At 53.4% G+C, this 21,628-nt stretch overlaps 1 protein-coding gene across 2 annotated transcripts in view; it reads right to left on the bottom strand.

Annotated features, from left to right (window-relative positions):
• LOC140429856 (antiviral innate immune response receptor RIG-I-like) overlaps positions 1-21,628 on the bottom strand; it is a 121,585-nt gene that overhangs the window by 29,226 nt on the left and 70,731 nt on the right. For both annotated transcript variants that reach the window (XM_072517343.1, XM_072517344.1), the window contains 8 exons: positions 15,203-15,334; positions 13,584-13,765; positions 12,787-12,937; positions 10,854-10,970; positions 8,397-8,510; positions 5,457-5,610; positions 1,743-2,001; positions 530-692 (listed from right to left, as the gene is read on the bottom strand). In XM_072517343.1, coding sequence (XP_072373444.1) covers positions 530-692; positions 1,743-2,001; positions 5,457-5,610; positions 8,397-8,510; positions 10,854-10,970; positions 12,787-12,937; positions 13,584-13,765; positions 15,203-15,334 — 1,272 coding nt within the window. The remainder of the gene's footprint in view (positions 1-529; positions 693-1,742; positions 2,002-5,456; positions 5,611-8,396; positions 8,511-10,853; positions 10,971-12,786; positions 12,938-13,583; positions 13,766-15,202; positions 15,335-21,628) is intronic.

Below are 21,628 nucleotides of genomic sequence, written 5' to 3'. Positions count from 1 at the left end.
CTTTACAACAATGGACAATGGCTTTCATGGTCATCGTTAGGCCTTTAATTCCAGATTTATATCGAATTCAAATTTCACCGAATCGTGGTGGCATTCGAACCCGGGTCTTGACCTCCAAATTGGATTTATTACTGACCAACAATTAGGGATGTGCTGCTGGGAGCCAAACAGGCTGTAAAAAGCAGTCCCTTTAAGATGTGTGCACACACAGTCACTTCTTAAATCTGAAAGGGCAGCAAAGTGCATCAAACAAGCTGCTCAGAGAGAAAGGAAATTAGAGGGAATTTTGTTCGTTGTTATCCTATATCCATGGCTCCTCGTTGTGGACCCCCTACAAATAGAAACATCATCCTCACATTTGCATTATTAAGCCCTTTCATTACCTTTGAAGAACTTTCCATAATCTTAAAAACCTAATGGGCGAATGGTAAGAACCAATCCATTTCCAGCATGTATAAGATCACTGGGCAGAAACCCCCAATACTACCTTTTCAAGCTGCTGAGATATTGGTGCAGTTTGAAGTCTTACGTTTTGCTGAAACAAAGACATATTTTTCCAGTTCCTCCACGTACTTTTGCACAGTTGATATGGCTTCGGCATTAAGATTGGCGCAAATTTGGACAATATAATTCATTGCTTCATTGACCGAGCAGGCATCGCCAACTCCAAGCGACGCTGTCAATCCAACAATCTATTGGGAAACAAAAAAAGGAAATCTTTCATTTTGCAGAGAGGTGCGAGCACAAGCAAATCTCATATCTCCTTTCCTTCACCTTCAAAACATTTTGCGATTGATTTAATTTTCTCCCACATGAGCCATTGCCGGTTTTCAGGCTCAGAGTTACTGCGAGGAGGTAATTCAGTACGTTAGGGATTCTGTATAATGGACAGAAAGCATTCTGATATCAACTGGCTGATGGTCTTGGTCAGCTGTGGGTTTTCTAGAAGCTACCTCAGAGATAGCATAGTGTGCAAGCACGGAGCACATCAAATCTTTTCACTCAACACCAGCTTCCCAAGACATCAGACGCCACCAGGCTCAACTGACACTCAACATCAGTGAGGAATCTCTGGCAAGTGGAGAAAGGGAGATACAGAACTCAGCTATGAGTGTTAATTGAATGGGCCGAATGGCTTACTTCTGCTCCTACATCTTGGTCTTGTGGTACAATCAAATCATGTTCTAAAAATTATATATCACAGAAGGTCTCCTAGCCCATCTCATTGATCGTTAAACAAGCTATTCACTCCTTTGTTCTTTCCCCCATTGCCCTGCCAATGTTCTTCCCCTCTCTCTATCCAACTCCCCTTTGAGAATTCCTATTGAATCTCCTTCCACTGCTCTTTCAGCGCACACCAGATTACAACAACCCACTACATTTTCTTTCCACTCATGTCGCCTCCGATTCTTTAGCCAACTTCTCCTTGTTTGATCGATTCATCCTTCAAGATTTTGAGCAACTAAATCAAATTTCCCTTAACCTTCTCTGCTCTAAGGAAATACACCGTAGTTTCTCTCTCATGAAGGTGCCGCCATTCTAGTGAAGATTCTCTGCACCTTTGGTGTCCTTTCTAAAGTGCGGCACTCAGAATTGGATACAATACCCCAGACGAGGCCCAACCAGCATTTTATTACAGGTTCTGCGTAACTTCCTGACTTCTGTATTCTACGCCTCTACCAATAAAGCCAAGGTCCCCTGACAGAAATCAGAAGTAAAAGCAAAATTGCCGGCAGTTTAACCTGAGGTAAAATGATTGTCCTTGTGCCCAGTTTGATATCCAAGTACTTCTTCATTAAAACATTGTATGGATGATTCTTAGTCGCCTTGTGGCATTCATCAAAAATCAGCAGGGTGAAGAGAGAGAAGGATGCGATCCGTCCATCTTTGAGGCAGTTCAGCAGAATCTGTGGTGTCAGGACAATGATATCATTTGCCTCGACCAACATCTCCACTGGGGAACTGTCCACTTTATCACCACAAAAACCACACACCTTGAAGCTGGAAGGTTAAAAAGCAGATGGGAAATTAATTTGGCACAGGAATTAATCAGTGACAGTCTCTCTCAGCTATAAATGTGGACATTTATATAATGTCACCCCACCAAGTAAAACAAGGTTTGCATGTATACAGCACCCTTCAGAACCTCAACGTTCGAGAAGGTTTTACAGCCAATTAAGCTTTTCTTGAAGTATAGTCCCTGTTGTAATGTCATAAAATGCGGCAGCCAATTTGCTCACAGCAAGCTCCCAATGTGATAATCTGTTTTTACTAATGTTGGTTGAGGGATGAATGTCAGCCAGAACATAAAAGAGAACTCCTTTGAAACAGTGCGATCCGTGGGATCTTTCATCTGCCTGACAGGGCAGATAGGGTCTTCGTTTAAAGCCTAATTCGAAAGGCAGTGCAGCACACCCCCAGTACTGCACTGGGAGCATTAGCATGGAATATTTGTGCTTAAGTCTCTGGAATGGAGGGCAGCAAGGTGGCACAGTGGTTAGCACTGCTGCCTCACGCTGCCGAGGTCCCAGGTTCGATCCCGGCTCTGGGTCCCTGTCCGTGTGGAGTTTGCACATTCTCCCCGTGTTTACGTGGGCTTTACCGCCACAACCCAAAGATGTGCAGGGTAGGTGGATTGGCCACACTAAATTGCGCCGTAATTGGAAAAAATGAATTGGGTACTCTAAAAAAAATGTTTTAATGTATTTGGAATGGGACTTGAACCTTCTGAGTCGGGCTCAGCAGGAGTTGATTACCTATCCACTGAGCAAACCCTTATTAATTTCTCTGCAATCTAGATTTTAATTCCTGATTCTTTCTGAGTGAGCATAATCTCATTCCACAGGCTGAATGATTCAAATATGATGCTAGTGGGAGCCTGACCAACCAATATCCTGAAGGTTTCCGGCTGATCAGAGAGATGACAGCGTGGATTTGTGCCAAGGGGAGGTCACCATCTGATGAACCCGATTGAACATTAAGAGGTTACTAACGCAGTGGAGAGGGGAATGTCTATGGATGTCATTCCAGAGGTACTTGAGAACGTCCCTCAGAAGGGATTGTTAGCTAAAGCTGAAAACCAAGGACTTGGTTTGGAAACTGCCGGACGGCAGGTGACTAAGAGTGTAAGGATAATGGGGACGCACTCTAATTGCCAAGATGTGACTGATGGTGTATCACAAAGATCAGTGTTAGGGCCTCAGCTAGCCACAGTTTCTGAACAACTTAGAAGTTGGGGTAGAAAGCCAGATATTCAAACTTGCAAATGATGAAGATGGGCAGTTATTGTAGATGAAAGCATAAAGTTACAGGGATATTAGTAAATCAAGTAAATGGACAAAACTGAGGCAAATGGATTTCACTGTGGGTAAATATCCTCAGAAGGACAGACCAGGGTATTTTCAGAAGAATAAAAGACAAAATACCGTGGATGCTGGCAATCTGAAATAAAAACAGAAAATGCTGGAAAAACTCAGCAAGTTTGGCAGTATTTGGAGAGAGAACCAGTTAACATTTTGACTCCAATGTGACTTCTTCAGGGCTCTCAAAACAGACTTGAAACGCTATCCCTGTATCTCTCTCTCCCACAGATGCTGGCAGATCGGCTGAGTTTGTCCCAGCATTTCTTTGTTTTCCCTTTCAGAAGGAATCAGGAATTAACATTCTAGATGGCCCGAGAAATGAATAAAGGATTTGTTCAGGAGATTGGTAATGGAAAGCCTGAGTTAAGGGTTTGTGGATTCACAGCCCACTCTATAGACTTGAGCAGAATGGTGAAAAACTGGACCTAGTGGAGATCCAAAGAGATTCAGGAATCCTTATGCATAATGTCATGTGAGGGTACCTTTAAGAAATGGGTGTTTATAAATGGGTGTGTATATAAATATCTGTAGCGAGAGTACCTTTAATAAATGGGTGTTTAAGAAATGTACCTTTAAGAAATGGGTGTTTATCAGTGATGTCAGAGTGTGGGTGGAGCTGGGCTGTCTTGTCAGCTTTTTAATTTCGTTTTAGGCTGTTTGCTGCAGGGTGTGTTTTCGTTTCGTTTTCAGAGCTGGATAGCTGCAGTCACAGCCAGAAGGTGTACGAGTCTCTCTCTCTGTATTCTAAAGACTGTAAATCGATCCTTTGGTGATTTAAAACTAATAACTGTTCTCAATAGTGACTTTAACCTGATGTGCTTCTGTTTAAAGGTTTTTTTAAAAGTCTTCTGGATGTTAAAAGGACAGCTTAAGGATTACTTAGTGTTGTATTCTTTGGGGGTTGTATTTGAATTCATGGTTGCCAAGATGTTCACTAAATGGTTAACTTGAGTTAATAGAATAAACATTGTTTTGCTTTAAAAAATACTTTTCCATTTCTACTGTACCACACCTGTAGAGTGGGCCGTGTGCTCCCATACCACAATCTATTAAAAGTTGTGGGTTAGGTAAACTCCATGATACACTTTGGGGTTCTTTAAACCCTGGCCCAGAACAAATAATCATTAAAATATAACAAACTGACAAAGAAAATAATCAAAGAATCTAATGGCTTTATACCTAGAGTACTAGAATACAAAGGGATTGGAAGCTCCAGCTTCTATAGTCCCAGCTGTAGAAGGCCCTGGTTCGACCACACCTGGAGTTACTGGGAGTAGTTCTGGGCACCACAACTCAAGAAAGATGTATTGGCCTTGGAGGGAGCATGATGTAGATTTACTAGAATGATCTAAGGACTCCCAGGGTTAAGCTAGGAGAAGAGATGACACAAACTAGGATTGTTCTTCCTGCAACTTAAAAGATTGAGTAAAGCAATGGCATTATTCAAGTTATTTTTAAGGGGGAATGGATTGGACGAGGTGACACAGTATAAAAATTCGAGGCAGACCTTTCAGGAGTGAAATCAGGAAACACTTCTACACGCACTTTCGACACCTACAAGAGTGTTGATAATGAACAAAGACGGGGAGTATTCTTTACTCTGAGAACGGCGAGGATGCGGGACCTAATGCCACAGGAAATGGTCGAGATTAAATGACCGGGATACTTTCAAAATGAAACCGGATGAGCAGGAGAGAAAATGGAATGGAACGAGATGCTGAAGAGCTGAGCTGAGGTAGATGTAAGGAGAGGAGACCTGTGTGGAATATAAACATCAGAACAGGCATTCTGATGAAATGTCATCGACCTGAAGCAACCGCTCTCTCCCCCTAGCCCGCTGACTATTTCCAGCATTTTCCGAATTAATTTCAGCTTTCCGGCTGAGAGGCCTGTTTCTGCATTGTACACTCTGCGCAATTCAATGTCAATGTGAGACCGGCCACTTTGGAACACATTTCTCAAGTAAAAAAACTATAGGAATGATCAATGTAACTGGAGGATGAACCACTGCCAATAAATAAAGCTGAAACAATGAGATTCTGCAGCTCACCACGTTCCGAGAAAGGACTGAGGTGTCGCTATTTCTGGGTGTACCTGGTTTTCTTGAAGTGTTTCACGAACAAGTCGTATTGCTGTTCGTAGACAGGAACTGTGGTGGCCATGAAGACAACTTTCCGTTTCTCCCCCTCGGGGGCTTCCTTAAGGTGACTCTCGGTGATGTGGAGGGCGACGATGGTTTTTCCGCATCCTAAGTTTGACATGTTGGGACAGAAGTGGGAAAAGACGCTCATTGAACATTCTTGTCAGCGTGGCCAAGCTCAACCTCATTGCATTAATCTTTTATTTGTTTTTACAGCTTACCCTGTAGGTCATGGTTCGCTGTCAATGGCCTAGTGTGCTGCCGTTCTAATGACAAATTAGATCATTGGGACAATGCTAGTGATTCTGTCATGACCAATAAGCTACGAGAAGGCAGGAGAATGGGGATGCGAAAAATATCAGCCATGGTTGAATGGCGGAGCGAACTCGATGGGCCGAGTGGCCTAATTCTGCTCCTCGGTCTTGTGGTCTTACAGAGGCACGTCATTCCTCACAACGCCTGGCGAAGCTGACAAGCAGTGCCACATGAATCTCGTGGTGCAGTGTTTAAGCTATTTCACTGTAACCTGGGGGCATGGACCAACATTCCAGAGAATTTGAGTTCAAATCCCACCATGACGGTTTGAGAATTTGGGACAACCATCTGGAAATGAGAAGGTGTAGTAGACGTGATCATGGAATTCTTGAACTGCCTTAAAAAATCCAACCGGTTCACAAGCAATCTCATTGCTGTTTGAGCGAGTGTGGTGATTGTCCCTTTAAGGGCAACATAGCAAAGGGTCGCCTGGTCTGGGGGGCCAATTGGGACTCAGTGAATCAGCCTAGGTGGTGGAGCTTTCTCAGGCAGGTGACATATTGGGAGCCGGCTGCTGCCATGTGGTTGCTGCACAAGTCTTCTGATGAATACATCCTTGGATGTCCTTACCCATTTTGGTCAAGACTCGAATCGAGTACCGCATCAATGTGGCCGATTCGGAAAAGGCCAAACAAGCCACTCAGTTGCGCCGTCACTAGGCAATTAGGGATGGGCAATAAATTCCAATGATGCTGACTTCCCCAGGATTTTGAAATGAAATGAAAATCGCTTATTGTCACAAGTAGGCTTCAATTAAGTTACTGTGAAAAGCCCCTAGTCGCCACACTCCGGCGCCTGTTCGGGGAGGCTGGTACGGGACAAGCTTATGGATTGGGAACTATTGGCAAGGCTTTCGGAATGGCTCATCTGCCTATCCCCGTGGTCACGAATGCCTCGTCACAACACAGAGAGAAAATAATCCATTTTGAGAAACATACACCCTTTCTTTACATATACGAAACTGAGTGCAAGCGTGTTTTCAACATACACGACCGCCAACAGCATTGCATAAAATAACCTCCATCTTTCGAAAGGGAGTGGAGAGGATTTTGGAGCAGGATGGGGTGTCCATGGAGGGGGTCTAAGGCGAAGTGGGAGGAAGGGTTGGGGGCGGAGTCAAGGGGGGGGGGGGATTGTGGCGCGAGGTGCTGCGGAGGGTAAACGCCTCGACCTCGTGCGCGAGGCTGGGGCTTATACAGCTGCAGGTGGTTTACAGGTCACACCTGACAAAGTCCAGGATGAGCGTGCTGTTCGAGGGGGTGGAGGATGTCGGTGAGCGATGAGGGAGGGGCTCCGCGAACCATGTACGTATGTTTTGGTCCTGCCCGAAGCTGGAAAGGGTGTTCAGCACCATCTCGGGGGTTCTACGTGTGGGTGTGGAGCCCAGTCCCTTAAAAGGGGTGTCAGACCGGCCAGAGCTGCAGACGGGTGTGGGGGCAGATGTTTTAGTCTTCGCCTCACTGATTGCTCGTAGGCGGGTCTTGTTGGGGTCTGTGCCTCGGTGTGGGGTGGGGGGGGGTTACCTAATGGTGTTCTTAGTCCTAGAAAAAGTGAAATTCGCTCTGAGGGGGGCGAGCAATGGGTTCTACAATAGCTAGGGTTTGTTCATTTTGCAATTTGGGGAATTGGTTACCGTTGACTACTGAGGGAAGGGTGGGGGGGGGGGGGGGGGAAAGAGGGGGGAGCTCAATGGGTTGGAGAGTTTGTGGGTTTGCTGCAAATTGTGAAAATGTTGAAAATTTGTGGAATAAAAATACTTCTTCAAAAATGTTTTAAAAGTGGAGTTAAAAAGATGCAGCACGGTAGCACAAGTGGTTAGCACTGTGGCTTCACAGCACCAGGGTCCCAGGTTCGATTCACCACTGGGTCATTGGCTGTGCGGAGTCTGCACGTTCTCCCAGTGTCTGTGTGGGTTTCCCCCGGGTGCTCCGGTTTCCTGCCACAGTCCAAAGACGTGCAGGTTAGGTGGATTGGCCATGATTAATTGCCCTTAATGACCAAAAAGATTCGGAGGGGTAACAGGGTTACTGAAATAGGGTGGAAGTGAGGGCTTAAGTGGGTCGGTGCAGTATCGATGGGCCGAATGGCCTCCTTCTGCACTGTATGTTCTATGCTCTATGTTTTGATAGGTGATCGGCATGAAATATCAACCCTGTTTCTCTCAGATGCTGCCCGATCTGCTGTGTTTTTCCAGTGTTTTCTGTTTTTATTTCATATTTCCAACATCTGCAAAACTTTGTTTCCACATGGTTCCAAATTGTTGCAAAACATTTCAAAAAACGGCCTGAGATTGCAAAAACGTCAACCTGCTTTTACATAATGTGGTGAAACAGCCCAAGGTGCTTCACCAAAGGAAACTCGACACTAAGCTCCATCAGGTGGGAATGGGACAGAGGGCCAAAAGTATGGTCGAGGAGGTGGATTTTATCGAGTGTCTTAAAGGAAGAGAGAGAGGTGTGTGGGGAGGGGATTCCTGAGTTTAGGGCTGAAGGCACGGCCCCCAGTATTGCAGCCAAGAAAATACTGGAAGCACAAGATATCAGACAAACAGAAAATGGTCACTCGTTTCTTCGCAGTACCTGTCGGAGCGCAAATGAGCGTGTTGTCACCTGCAAGAACAGGCTCTGCCAGCTCGATCTGATAGTTCCGCAATTGAAGATTCTCAACAGCAACTGAGTTTTGTTGGAACTTTTCTAGTAAAGTGAAAAATAAAAAGCTGAATCAATGTTTGTGGAGACGGTCATTTACTAAATTGCGCTGTTTCATTTGAGAATATTGCTCAAATCTCCAATGTAGACATCAATCGGGCTATTGACACTAGATCCATAATCCAATCACAGGTAACATTAATCAGGATCAGAGCTGCCTCCTGGGTGAGCTAAAAGAGCTGACGGAGACTAATTTCCCGCCAGCAGGATCGCCTAGTCCCGAATGGCTTGCTGCATCCGCTGTGCGGGAATCCACCAGGGCGGGGTGGGAAAGATCCAGCGGTTGCGTTTCTTCCAGCTCTCTGCTTGAGCAACGCGGCTAGTCCCCCTCCCCCACCTTTTCCCTGTGGCTCTGTAGATTTATCTCTCTTCACATAAATTAATGCAATTCCCTTTCGAAAATGGCGATTATACTAAACAGGCTTGTATTGCCTGGAATTTAGAAGGTTTAAGGCGCAATTTGATCACAGTCTTCAAGTTAGAAAGGGGACTAGGTAGAGAGATTCCACTGGTTGGGGTGTCCAGGGCAAAGCAACTGGACTAAGAATTAGAGCTCGTCCTTTCAGCAGTGAAATTAGGAAACACATCGACACACAAAAGGGTGACAGAAATTTGTAACTCTCTTCCGCAAATGGCAATTAATGCTAAATTCATTGTTAATTTTAAAACTGAGATGGATAGATTTTTGTTAGCCAAAGTTTTTAAATGGACACTGGGGGAAAGGTGGGAAATACATGAAGTTAGGTCACAGGTCAGCCACGATCCCACTGTGTGGTGAAACAGATAGGAGGGGCTGAATGGTCTCCTCCTGGTCCGATCTATATTCTTAAGCAGCATTACACAGATGATACAGTGAGGTTAATCGCATGTTACACATAAAGCCAAATAGTTAGCTACCACTTCATTACAGGGTTGTCGCTAAATCAATCACTGAGAAAATTAGTGAAAGCAAAGTAGGTCACTGCCATGTGTCTGTGATACTATAAAGTATGCAATTTACTTAATTTACCCAACAGCCTCCGGAATTGATTTTTGGTGGGAGAAACAGGAAAAATCCATTTCGGATTTGCAGAGGTTTTCCATGACTGATGCCGAGCTTTCTGAGATGCAGAATGATTTGGAAATATACTGAGGTAGCAATAGTACAAATTAGAACAGCGTGGGTCATTGTGCAATAATCACTCTACGTAAGGAACTGTATATGACGACACAAACACCTATTTTGCGTTTACACGTCGCCCCTTGGCACCATTCGCTCTTCATGTGTACGCTGACATCAACCGATTCCTACCTCTGGCATCTGATGGGGTGTAGATTAATTTGTTCTTAATCTAGGACAAAGGTTCAGCACAACATCGTGGGCCGAAGGGCCTGTTCTGTGCTGTATTTTTCTATGTTCTAAATCTGCACCTTTCTGACTGAATTCAACCGCATATTCCTGTCTTTAACAAGAATCTTTACCATTTGCCAAGCATGTCGGACTGATAAATTAACAATAACATTGATACAATGGTATTGCTCAATGCATGTGGGATCCTTCGTATTGCTTCAATTGTCTAGAGGCCCAGGGAGATCAGTCATAAAGCAGAGAAGGACATTCAGCCCAACCTGCCACTATTTGCTCTTTGAAAAAGCTGCCCAATTTAGTCCCCTTCCTTCCTGCTCTTTCCCCAGTGCCTTGCAAATGCTTTACCCAGCAAGTATGTATTCAATTCCCTTTTGAAAGCTGTGATTGAATCTGCTTCCACCGCCCATTCAGGCAATTCTACCCGGATCAGTACAACTCATCATGTAAGAAAACCACTGGTTATTTTGCCAGTTACCAGAAAAGCTCAAGTCCTGTTTGCCAGTAGGCCCAGAATAGACCAACACATCTTTTAATTATACTGGTTAAAAATCCCTTATCTGAAATGCTTGGGGCTGAACGTGTATCAGATTTTGGAATTTATCGGATTTCGGAATATACTGCGCAGATGTGGCGCGCGTTGGGAATTGTGCGTGTGCGGAATGTTGGGAAATGCACATATGCGAAACATTGGGAAATTCGCATGTGCGGCATGCACGAGAAAAAGTGCGGATTTTGGAATTTTTGGGTTTTCGAAATCTCAACCTGGATCCCCAATTGTTTTTTTTTCCTGATGTTAGAGGATATTTGTGGAAAAGCCCATTCTCTTTTCGCAGCGATGGTCACCTGGAACTATGAGGGTGTGATTTCTGTGCTTGTGGGAGTGGGGAGAGGGAATGGTGGCATTGAGCGAACTTTACTGGAAAGTGCTTGACAGCAACTAAAGCGCCAGTGTAGCCACCGCAGTTGGAGTTAACACTTACTTGTATTGTTGACTGCTGCACTACAAGTATCCAATCTTTCCGGCTCCTCGGAATAATGCATTTCCACATCCTGGCTCATAGAGCTGCTGCTGTTCTCCCAATTTGTCTTAACATCACCTACGGAAAATATATAAGACGCACAATCGTATTGCAGTTACAGTTCAATTCCAACACCTAGGTCCTGAGCAAAGCTCCCCACCTGGATATACACATTAGGCACGGTGGTGCTTGTATGGCCCATATTAGCATTTACACCTGGTCAGTCCTCATACACATCTGGTTACTTTCTCCTCTTTAGACATCTCGGGCACGATTTAACCAAAACATTCCTAAGTGGCATTTTGGGCAGGTTTGGCAGGGTGTTTCTTGCTGGCTTTTTGGGTGAGATCCACACTGGTATTTACTCACACTATTGGGCCTTGGGGAGTTTCTCCCCGGTCTAGCCCACACTTCGAATTATTTTCACTACAGTGAGACTGGCTCCTCAGAGACCTGTCCGACATTTTGAAAAGGTCTAATCCCAGTCCCACTCCCTGAAGTCCAAGAGGTACAGAATTGAATGCATATACTGCATAACCAATTTAACCAGTTGACAGCAGATCTTGATGAACCCATCGGGTGTTGAAGGGCCTCACATTCTCTGCCAAAGCTTCCATCATTCCAACATCATTGAGAACCAAAGTAACCCTGGCTTCTTTTCCTCCATACCAACCTCGCCCTTCTCCTTAAAACTCATCTCTTCAACCAATTTGTTCCCAAACTATCTTAATACCTCTCCCTTCAGCTCAGTGCTAATGCTTTCTTTGTGCCTTTTATGAAGAGCCTAGGGGTATTCCTTTTGACAGGAAAGGAGAAATGAGATTGACATGGACAAATTAATTTGCATTCATAGGATCTGGACGTCGCTGGCTACATCCCTAATTTTCCTTGAGAAGGTGGTGGTGATATTGAATATATTGGAGTGGTTTGCTAAATAATTTCAGAAGGCAGTTAAGAGTGAACCATGTTGTGGAGTCACATAGGTAGGCCAGACCGGGTAAGGGTGGCAGATTTCCTTCCTTAAAGGACATGAGTTAACCAGTTAAGTTTTTACAAGAATTCAGTGGTCACTTTATAATTCTAGGTTTTAAAAAAATATACCAATTGAATTTAAATTCCCTGGCTGCTAGGGAAATATATTATTTCAGGTAACCCCCTCCCTACACCTCTTTTTCCTCCAGGTTTGTTCATGCTGTGTTATTGGCTGAGCTGGGCAGTGAATTTTGAATTTGTCAGTAACTTTACTTGCAATGCTATGCCCATATTAACACTTCGAAAAATTTCCACTGGCGATGCCACCCTGCTTACCACCAGCGTAGGAATCCGTTCCAAAGAATTTATGGGTAAGTTGGGAAATGTAGTTTGTGTATGGAAGTGCTGTCTGTAAATTACTCGGAATATGTTTTAAACTAAATTAGGAAGATGGAGACAGGAGTCAGTCATTCTGTTTCATCATTCCAGAAGATCACAACATAAATGCGCATCTTGACTCAGTCTACCCACCTTGGTTGTCTGGGGGCCTTGCTTATCGGGGCTAATGCCATGATTTCACGATAGGGCAAGTTGAGGAGGAAAACCCTAAAGAGTGGGCAAGGGGATTGAACCCCAGCTGTCGGTGTTATTCCACGGCACAGAAAAAGTGATCCAGATTTCCTTCCGGAAGTAAGTCCTCCCTGGCAACATCCCTGAAAGGCCTGGCTCTAATGTTAAGGTTCTGGACCAGAGAAAATAGTTTCGCTCTATCTCCCTATCAACTTATTGTAACCATCTTAAGCATCTCAGTTAGGTCACAACATAATCTAATGTACTTGAGATATTCGAACATTTACATTCCACGATTGAACACTATTTGTACAAGAATGATTTATAACGTGTCAGCTATTTTTGCTCTCACCCGGGTCCGAAGTTAACAGGCTGGTCACTGCGTTGTAGTTGCATTCCTCCAAAGCCAGTTTAAATTCCTTGAAAAAGTTTACTTTGTCTGAACTCTGTAAACATTCGAGTAGCTTCATTGCTCCAGCTGTGGAACCTGCACGTTCTGTGACCTGTGCAAACGTTTGAGAAAGTGAGCATTTTCCCTTTCTGTCTGGTCGCTTGGAATAGATGTAGGGTACGAGGGAGATGGTTGAGGGAGGCAGGGAGGCGAGCGAGGCCATTTGCTTTTTAAAAAAATGACCTTCTCTATTGCTGCTGCCACCACTTTTAATGACTTCTAAATCTGAACAGCCAAGTCTCTCTGTTTCATTTAAAGTTGACTAAGATTTTAGTTTAGACGGGCAGCATGGTCGGCACAGGCTTGGAGGGCCTGTTCCTGTGCTGTACTTTTCTTTGTTCTTCTATTACTATAGACTGTGGGCCACATAAGGAGATATTAGGGCAAGTGGTCAAAGAGTTGGGTATTGAGGAGATTTTGAATGAGAGTCAGTGATGTTCAGGGAGTTCATAAGGCCTTAAGATCTAGACAGCTCAAGGTGGGGCCAGCATCAGAATCGTGCGTGCTCAGAAGATTTCAAAGAAAATGTGAAAACTTAAAAAAAAAAATTTTTTTTTAAATACCCCTCTGATTTTCCACTCTATATTGCCCACTGCAATCTCCAGGAGATTGTCATTAATTGCTGGAGGCTCCAGCTCCATCCTGGAGGGTTGGCAACCCTACTTGCTTCCACACGTCACTCAGTCCTTAAGAAGTACCTGTCTAATCTCTTCACATTGCCTGCCCAGGAGACACGTTGGCATATGAATCATAACTTCACAGGGATTTATGTTGGAAACAATTGTCGGTGAAATGCGCTCCAGGAGCTTTTTGGGCTCATCCAGTTTGTCAATTTCAGTGAAGTCGGCAGTTTCGATGGCGGTCTTCAGACCCGTGTAACCTGCAAACAGAACGGGCAGTATATTCACAGGAAACAGTCTATACAGCATACAACCAATATGAGTTGCCAACTCTGGTTGGCTGTATTGCTGGAGGTTTCACCACATGACCCCACCCCCTTCCTCCAACTGCCTCTCCCACCCCAGTCAAATAGCATCCCACACCCATCCACCCACCCACCTTCACCAATATTTTACTATGTTGAAAGATGCTATGTAAATGCAGGTTGACTAGGTGCTCCACTCATCCTCTGGAAATGCTGTCATGACCCATAAGGATGTTCCTGCGAAAGTGTGTGGCCTATTTCGTCAATATTTTTTCTTACCTCTGTATACCCTCCCTGAATGTTCAATTAGCTCAGGGATTAAGCTTGCGATCTTCTACATAAGGAATTACAAATCAGCGGAGGTCATTCGGCCCCTCAAGCCTGTTTTGCCAACCAATAAGATCATGGCTGATTTTCTACCTCAAACCAACTATCCCCCCCACCCCCCACCTTCCATATCCCTCCATTCCCTCAGACTCCAAAAGTGTCATCAGTCTGGGTCTCGAAACATACTCAATGACAGAGCACGCACAGCTCTGAGATAGAGAATTCCAAAGATTAACAACCCTCGAGTGACAAAATTTCTCCTCAATCCAGGCCTAACTGGTTGGTCCTTATCCTGGTCTGCATTGGTCCAGCATTTCTTTTTTTAAAATAATCTGTATTGTCATAAGTAGGCTCACATTAACACTGCAATGAAGTTACTGTGAAAATACCCAAGCCGCCACATTCCGGCACCTGTTCGGGTACAGAGAGAGAGAATTCAGAATGTCCAAATTACCTAACAGCACGTCTTTCGGGACTTGTGGGAGGAAACTGGAGCACCCGGAGGAAACTCACGCAGGCACGGGGAGAATGTGCAGACTCCGCACAGACAGTGACCCAAGCCAGAATCGAACCTGGGACCCTGGAACTGTGAAGCAACAATGCTAACCTCTGTGCTACCGTGCTGCCCATTTCTCCAAGTGATGCATTTATCCGCCGAAAGGGAGAATTATTTCAAACCACAACTTTAAGACAATGATTCTCCCAATATTTTCCACTGTTCATTTACATTCTTTATTAATTCCTTCCAACCAGATTTCTCTCTCTGCCCATCCCACCACTCTCCACTGGAACCGTAAACTGCAGAGGTCCAAATAATGTCCGTCTCCCTAGCTAACAAAATGTCCTTATCCATTAAATGCTGAAAACTCTTGGTTCTTTGATTAGCCACTTAGTACACTTGAATTCTGAGGCACTGCCGAACTAATAAGCAGTAAAGTTAATGGCATATTTACCAAGAATCTTACTCAACTAAATGGTGATGATGCACCACAGAAATGACTTTGCACGAGACCAAAACCTATGAAGTATAGAATCGTGGCTTCCTTGCAACATTCGCTCACTCACCTCTTGCTCCTAGTTCATCTAAAAATGCTTGATACCATCCTTTTTCATCCAATGTCAGCAAAATATCAAGAAAGCGCTCTGCAGACTTTATGACTGATTGGCTTTCCAACGATTCAATCTGCTGAATATCAACTGGGGAGAAAGAACATAGCAAGTCTTAAACAAAATGAAGTAAATAAGTTTGCAACGTGAGTACCACATAGGATGAAAAGTACCGATCAGGAAGAAAAATGCTAATTTAGATGGATTGCCATCTTTGGTTGGATATGCTTCCAGAGATTCCGGCGGCAGTGGTTAGCACTGCTGCCTCACAGTGCCAGGGCCCCCCCCCAGGGCCTCACAGTGCCAGGGCCTCACAATGCCAGTGCCAGTGACCCCCCCCCCCCCCGCCCCCGCCCCAAGTTCAATTCCGGCCTTGGGTGACTGCGTGGAGTTTGCACTTTGTCTTCGTGTCTGCACGGGTTTCCTCCGGATGCGCTGGTTTCCTCTCACAGTCCAGAGAAGTGCAGGTTAGGTGGTTTGGCCAAGCTAAATTGCCCCTTGGGTGTCCAAAGATGTGCAGGTTAGGTAAGGTTATGAGGTTACCGGATAGGGTGGGGCAGTGGGCCTGGATAGGGTGCTCTTTCATGAGGGTCATGATGCGACTCAATGGGCCAAATGGCCTCCTTCTGCACTGCAGGAATTCTGTGGTTCTAATTCTACACAGCTTCCCATCTTTCCCATTGGTTTCCTGCCTCCCAACACAACTGGTCACCTGACATGTCAATCTCCATGACTGAAAATGAGTGTAGACTCAATTACCTTGGCTGTCAGTCAAACAATATTTCATACCTGTCAAATGTCCAGTATTTTTATAACTTGTAAAAGTGTTCAACGAAATTCTATTAAAAACTTTTTAAAAATAATTTTTATTCCCAATTCAGGGGCAATTTAGCGTGGCCAATCCACCTACCCTGCACATCTTTGGGTTGTGGGGGTGAAACCCACGCAGTTAAAAACTTATTTTAATGCCTTTATTAATTTTCTCCTCGGTTGCTCGCATCAGTGTCCGAGAGAGATATCATTGATTCCTGGAGTGTGTGCGAGAGAGGTGAGAGCGCGCGAGAGAGGTGAGAGGGCGCGAGAGAGGTGAGAGGGCGCGAGAGAGGGAGGTAGGTGAGAGCGCGCGAGAGAGAGAGAGAGAGAGGTGAGAGCGCGCGCGAGAGAGAGAGAGAGGTGAGAGCGCGCGCGAGAGAGAGAGAGAGGTGAGAGCGCGCGCGAGAGAGAGAGAGAGGTGAGAGCGCGCGCGAGAGAGAGAGAGAGGTGAGAGCGCGCGCGAGAGAGAGAGAGAGGTGAGAGCGCGCGAGAGAGAGAGAGAGCGGCGAGAGAGAGAACGGCGAGAGAGGCAGGCGAGAGAGGCAGGCGAGAGAGGCAGGCGAGAGAGGCAGGCGAGGGAGGCAGGCGAGAGAGGCAGGCGAGGGAGGCAGGCGAGAGAGGCAGGCGAGGGGGGCAGGCGAGAGCGCGGGGGGGGCAGGCGAGAGCGCGGGGGGGGCAGGCGAGAGCGCGGGGGGGCAGGCGAGAGCGCGGGGGGGGCAGGCGAGAGCGCGGGGGGGGCAGGCGAGAGCGCGGGGGGGGCAGGCGAGAGCGCGGGGGGGGCAGGCGAGAGCGCGGGGGGGGCAGGCGAGAGCGCGGGGGGGGCAGGCGAGAGCGCGGGGGGGGCAGGCGAGAGCGCGGGGGGGGCAGGCGAGAGCGCGGGGGGGGCAGGCGAGAGCGCGGGGGGGGCAGGCGAGAGCGCGGGGGAGGCAGGCGAGAGCGCGGGGGAGGCAGGCGAGAGCGCGGGGGAGGCAGGCGAGAGCGCGGGGGAGGCAGGCGAGAGCGCGGGGGAGGCAGGCGAGAGCGCGGGGGAGGCAGGCGAGAGCGCGGGGGAGGCAGGCGAGAGCGCGGGGGAGGCAGGCGAGAGCGCGGGGGAGGCAGGCGAGAGCGCGGGGGAGGCAGGCGAGAGCGCGGGGGAGGCAGGCGAGAGCGCGGGGGAGGCAGGCGAGAGCGCGGGGGAGGCAGGCGAGAGCGCGGGGGAGGCAGGCGAGAGCGCGGGGGAGGCAGGCGAGAGCGCGGGGGAGGCAGGCGAGAGCGCGGGGGAGGCAGGCGAGAGCGCGGGGGAGGCAGGCGAGAGCGCGGGGGAGGCAGGCGAGAGCGCGGGGGAGGCAGGCGAGAGCGCGGGGGAGGCAGGCGAGAGCGCGGGGGAGGCAGGCGAGAGCGCGGGGGAGGCAGGCGAGAGCGCGGGGGAGGCAGGCGAGAGCGCGGGGGAGGCAGGCGAGAGCGCGGGGGAGGCAGGCGAGAGCGCGGGGGAGGCAGGCGAGAGCGCGGGGGAGGCAGGCGAGAGCGCGGGGGAGGCAGGCGAGAGCGCGGGGGAGGCAGGCGAGAGCGCGGGGGAGGCAGGCGAGAGCGCGGGGGAGGCAGGCGAGAGCGCGGGGGAGGCAGGCGAGAGCGCGGGGGAGGCAGGCGAGAGCGCGGGGGAGGCAGGCGAGAGCGCGGGGGAGGCAGGCGAGAGCGCGGGGGAGGCAGGCGAGAGCGCGGGGGAGGCAGGCGAGAGCGCGGGGGAGGCAGGCGAGAGCGCGGGGGAGGCAGGCGAGAGCGCGGGGGAGGCAGGCGAGAGCGCGGGGGAGGCAGGCGAGAGCGCGGGGGAGGCAGGCGAGAGCGCGGGGGAGGCAGGCGAGAGCGCGGGGGAGGCAGGCGAGAGCGCGGGGGAGGCAGGCGAGAGCGCGGGGGAGGCAGGCGAGAGCGCGGGGGAGGCAGGCGAGAGCGCGGGGGAGGCAGGCGAGAGCGCGGGGGAGGCAGGCGAGAGCGCGGGGGAGGCAGGCGAGAGCGCGGGGGAGGCAGGCGAGAGCGCGGGGGAGGCAGGCGAGAGCGCGGGGGAGGCAGGCGAGAGCGCGGGGGAGGCAGGCGAGAGCGCGGGGGAGGCAGGCGAGAGCGCGGGGGAGGCAGGCGAGAGCGCGGGGGAGGCAGGCGAGAGCGCGGGGGAGGCAGGCGAGAGCGCGGGGGAGGCAGGCGAGAGCGCGGGGGAGGCAGGCGAGAGCGCGGGGGAGGCAGGCGAGAGCGCGGGGGAGGCAGGCGAGAGCGCGGGGGAGGCAGGCGAGAGCGCGGGGGAGGCAGGCGAGAGCGCGGGGGAGGCAGGCGAGAGCGCGGGGGAGGCAGGCGAGAGCGCGGGGGAGGCAGGCGAGAGCGCGGGGGAGGCAGGCGAGAGCGCGGGGGAGGCAGGCGAGAGCGCGGGGGAGGCAGGCGAGAGCGCGGGGGAGGCAGGCGAGAGCGCGGGGGAGGCAGGCGAGAGCGCGGGGGAGGCAGGCGAGAGCGCGGGGGAGGCAGGCGAGAGCGCGGGGGAGGCAGGCGAGAGCGCGGGGGAGGCAGGCGAGAGCGCGGGGGAGGCAGGCGAGAGCGCGGGGGAGGCAGGCGAGAGCGCGGGGGAGGCAGGCGAGAGCGCGGGGGAGGCAGGCGAGAGCGCGGGGGAGGCAGGCGAGAGCGCGGGGGAGGCAGGCGAGAGCGCGGGGGAGGCAGGCGAGAGCGCGGGGGAGGCAGGCGAGAGCGCGGGGGAGGCAGGCGAGAGCGCGGGGGAGGCAGGCGAGAGCGCGGGGGAGGCAGGCGAGAGCGCGGGGGAGGCAGGCGAGAGCGCGGGGGAGGCAGGCGAGAGCGCGGGGGAGGCAGGCGAGAGCGCGGGGGAGGCAGGCGAGAGCGCGGGGGAGGCAGGCGAGAGCGCGGGGGAGGCAGGCGAGAGCGCGGGGGAGGCAGGCGAGAGCGCGGGGGAGGCAGGCGAGAGCGCGGGGGAGGCAGGCGAGAGCGCGGGGGAGGCAGGCGAGAGCGCGGGGGAGGCAGGCGAGAGCGCGGGGGAGGCAGGCGAGAGCGCGGGGGAGGCAGGCGAGAGCGCGGGGGAGGCAGGCGAGAGCGCGGGGGAGGCAGGCGAGAGCGCGGGGGAGGCAGGCGAGAGCGCGGGGGAGGCAGGCGAGAGCGCGGGGGAGGCAGGCGAGAGCGCGGGGGAGGCAGGCGAGAGCGCGGGGGAGGCAGGCGAGAGCGCGGGGGAGGCAGGCGAGAGCGCGGGGGAGGCAGGCGAGAGCGCGGGGGAGGCAGGCGAGAGCGCGGGGGAGGCAGGCGAGAGCGCGGGGGAGGCAGGCGAGAGCGCGGGGGAGGCAGGCGAGAGCGCGGGGGAGGCAGGCGAGAGCGCGGGGGAGGCAGGCGAGAGCGCGGGGGAGGCAGGCGAGAGCGCGGGGGAGGCAGGCGAGAGCGCGGGGGAGGCAGGCGAGAGCGCGGGGGAGGCAGGCGAGAGCGCGGGGGAGGCAGGCGAGAGCGCGGGGGAGGCAGGCGAGAGCGCGGGGGAGGCAGGCGAGAGCGCGGGGGAGGCAGGCGAGAGCGCGGGGGAGGCAGGCGAGAGCGCGGGGGAGGCAGGCGAGAGCGCGGGGGAGGCAGGCGAGAGCGCGGGGGAGGCAGGCGAGAGCGCGGGGGAGGCAGGCGAGAGCGCGGGGGAGGCAGGCGAGAGCGCGGGGGAGGCAGGCGAGAGCGCGGGGGAGGCAGGCGAGAGCGCGGGGGAGGCAGGCGAGAGCGCGGGGGAGGCAGGCGAGAGCGCGGGGGAGGCAGGCGAGAGCGCGGGGGAGGCAGGCGAGAGCGCGGGGGAGGCAGGCGAGAGCGCGGGGGAGGCAGGCGAGAGCGCGGGGGAGGCAGGCGAGAGCGCGGGGGAGGCAGGCGAGAGCGCGGGGGAGGCAGGCGAGAGCGCGGGGGAGGCAGGCGAGAGCGCGGGGGAGGCAGGCGAGAGCGCGGGGGAGGCAGGCGAGAGCGCGGGGGAGGCAGGCGAGAGCGCGGGGGAGGCAGGCGAGAGCGCGGGGGAGGCAGGCGAGAGCGCGGGGGAGGCAGGCGAGAGCGCGGGGGAGGCAGGCGAGAGCGCGGGGGAGGCAGGCGAGAGCGCGGGGGAGGCAGGCGAGAGCGCGGGGGAGGCAGGCGAGAGCGCGGGGGAGGCAGGCGAGAGCGCGGGGGAGGCAGGCGAGAGCGCGGGGGAGGCAGGCGAGAGCGCGGGGGAGGCAGGCGAGAGCGCGGGGGAGGCAGGCGAGAGCGCGGGGGAGGCAGGCGAGAGCGCGGGGGAGGCAGGCGAGAGCGCGGGGGAGGCAGGCGAGAGCGCGGGGGAGGCAGGCGAGAGCGCGGGGGAGGCAGGCGAGAGCGCGGGGGAGGCAGGCGAGAGCGCGGGGGAGGCAGGCGAGAGCGCGGGGGAGGCAGGCGAGAGCGCGGGGGAGGCAGGCGAGAGCGCGGGGGAGGCAGGCGAGAGCGCGGGGGAGGCAGGCGAGAGCGCGGGGGAGGCAGGCGAGAGCGCGGGGGAGGCAGGCGAGAGCGCGGGGGAGGCAGGCGAGAGCGCGGGGGAGGCAGGCGAGAGCGCGGGGGAGGCAGGCGAGAGCGCGGGGGAGGCAGGCGAGAGCGCGGGGGAGGCAGGCGAGAGCGCGGGGGAGGCAGGCGAGAGCGCGGGGGAGGCAGGCGAGAGCGCGGGGGAGGCAGGCGAGAGCGCGGGGGAGGCAGGCGAGAGCGCGGGGGAGGCAGGCGAGAGCGCGGGGGAGGCAGGCGAGAGCGCGGGGGAGGCAGGCGAGAGCGCGGGGGAGGCAGGCGAGAGCGCGGGGGAGGCAGGCGAGAGCGCGGGGGAGGCAGGCGAGAGCGCGGGGGAGGCAGGCGAGAGCGCGGGGGAGGCAGGCGAGAGCGCGGGGGAGGCAGGCGAGAGCGCGGGGGAGGCAGGCGAGAGCGCGGGGGAGGCAGGCGAGAGCGCGGGGGAGGCAGGCGAGAGCGCGGGGGAGGCAGGCGAGAGCGCGGGGGAGGCAGGCGAGAGCGCGGGGGAGGCAGGCGAGAGCGCGGGGGAGGCAGGCGAGAGCGCGGGGGAGGCAGGCGAGAGCGCGGGGGAGGCAGGCGAGAGCGCGGGGGAGGCAGGCGAGAGCGCGGGGGAGGCAGGCGAGAGCGCGGGGGAGGCAGGCGAGAGCGCGGGGGAGGCAGGCGAGAGCGCGGGGGAGGCAGGCGAGAGCGCGGGGGAGGCAGGCGAGAGCGCGGGGGAGGCAGGCGAGAGCGCGGGGGAGGCAGGCGAGAGCGCGGGGGAGGCAGGCGAGAGCGCGGGGGAGGCAGGCGAGAGCGCGGGGGAGGCAGGCGAGAGCGCGGGGGAGGCAGGCGAGAGCGCGGGGGAGGCAGGCGAGAGCGCGGGGGAGGCAGGCGAGAGCGCGGGGGAGGCAGGCGAGAGCGCGGGGGAGGCAGGCGAGAGCGCGGGGGAGGCAGGCGAGAGCGCGGGGGAGGCAGGCGAGAGCGCGGGGGAGGCAGGCGAGAGCGCGGGGGAGGCAGGCGAGAGCGCGGGGGAGGCAGGCGAGAGCGCGGGGGAGGCAGGCGAGAGCGCGGGGGAGGCAGGCGAGAGCGCGGGGGAGGCAGGCGAGAGCGCGGGGGAGGCAG

This window comes from Scyliorhinus torazame, chromosome 9 (genome assembly GCF_047496885.1).
Source record: "Scyliorhinus torazame isolate Kashiwa2021f chromosome 9, sScyTor2.1, whole genome shotgun sequence".
Classification (NCBI taxonomy): Eukaryota; Metazoa; Chordata; class Chondrichthyes; order Carcharhiniformes; family Scyliorhinidae; genus Scyliorhinus; species Scyliorhinus torazame.
Note: the sequence above shows the minus strand (reverse complement) of the source record. Positions and strands in the feature narration are given on the sequence as shown.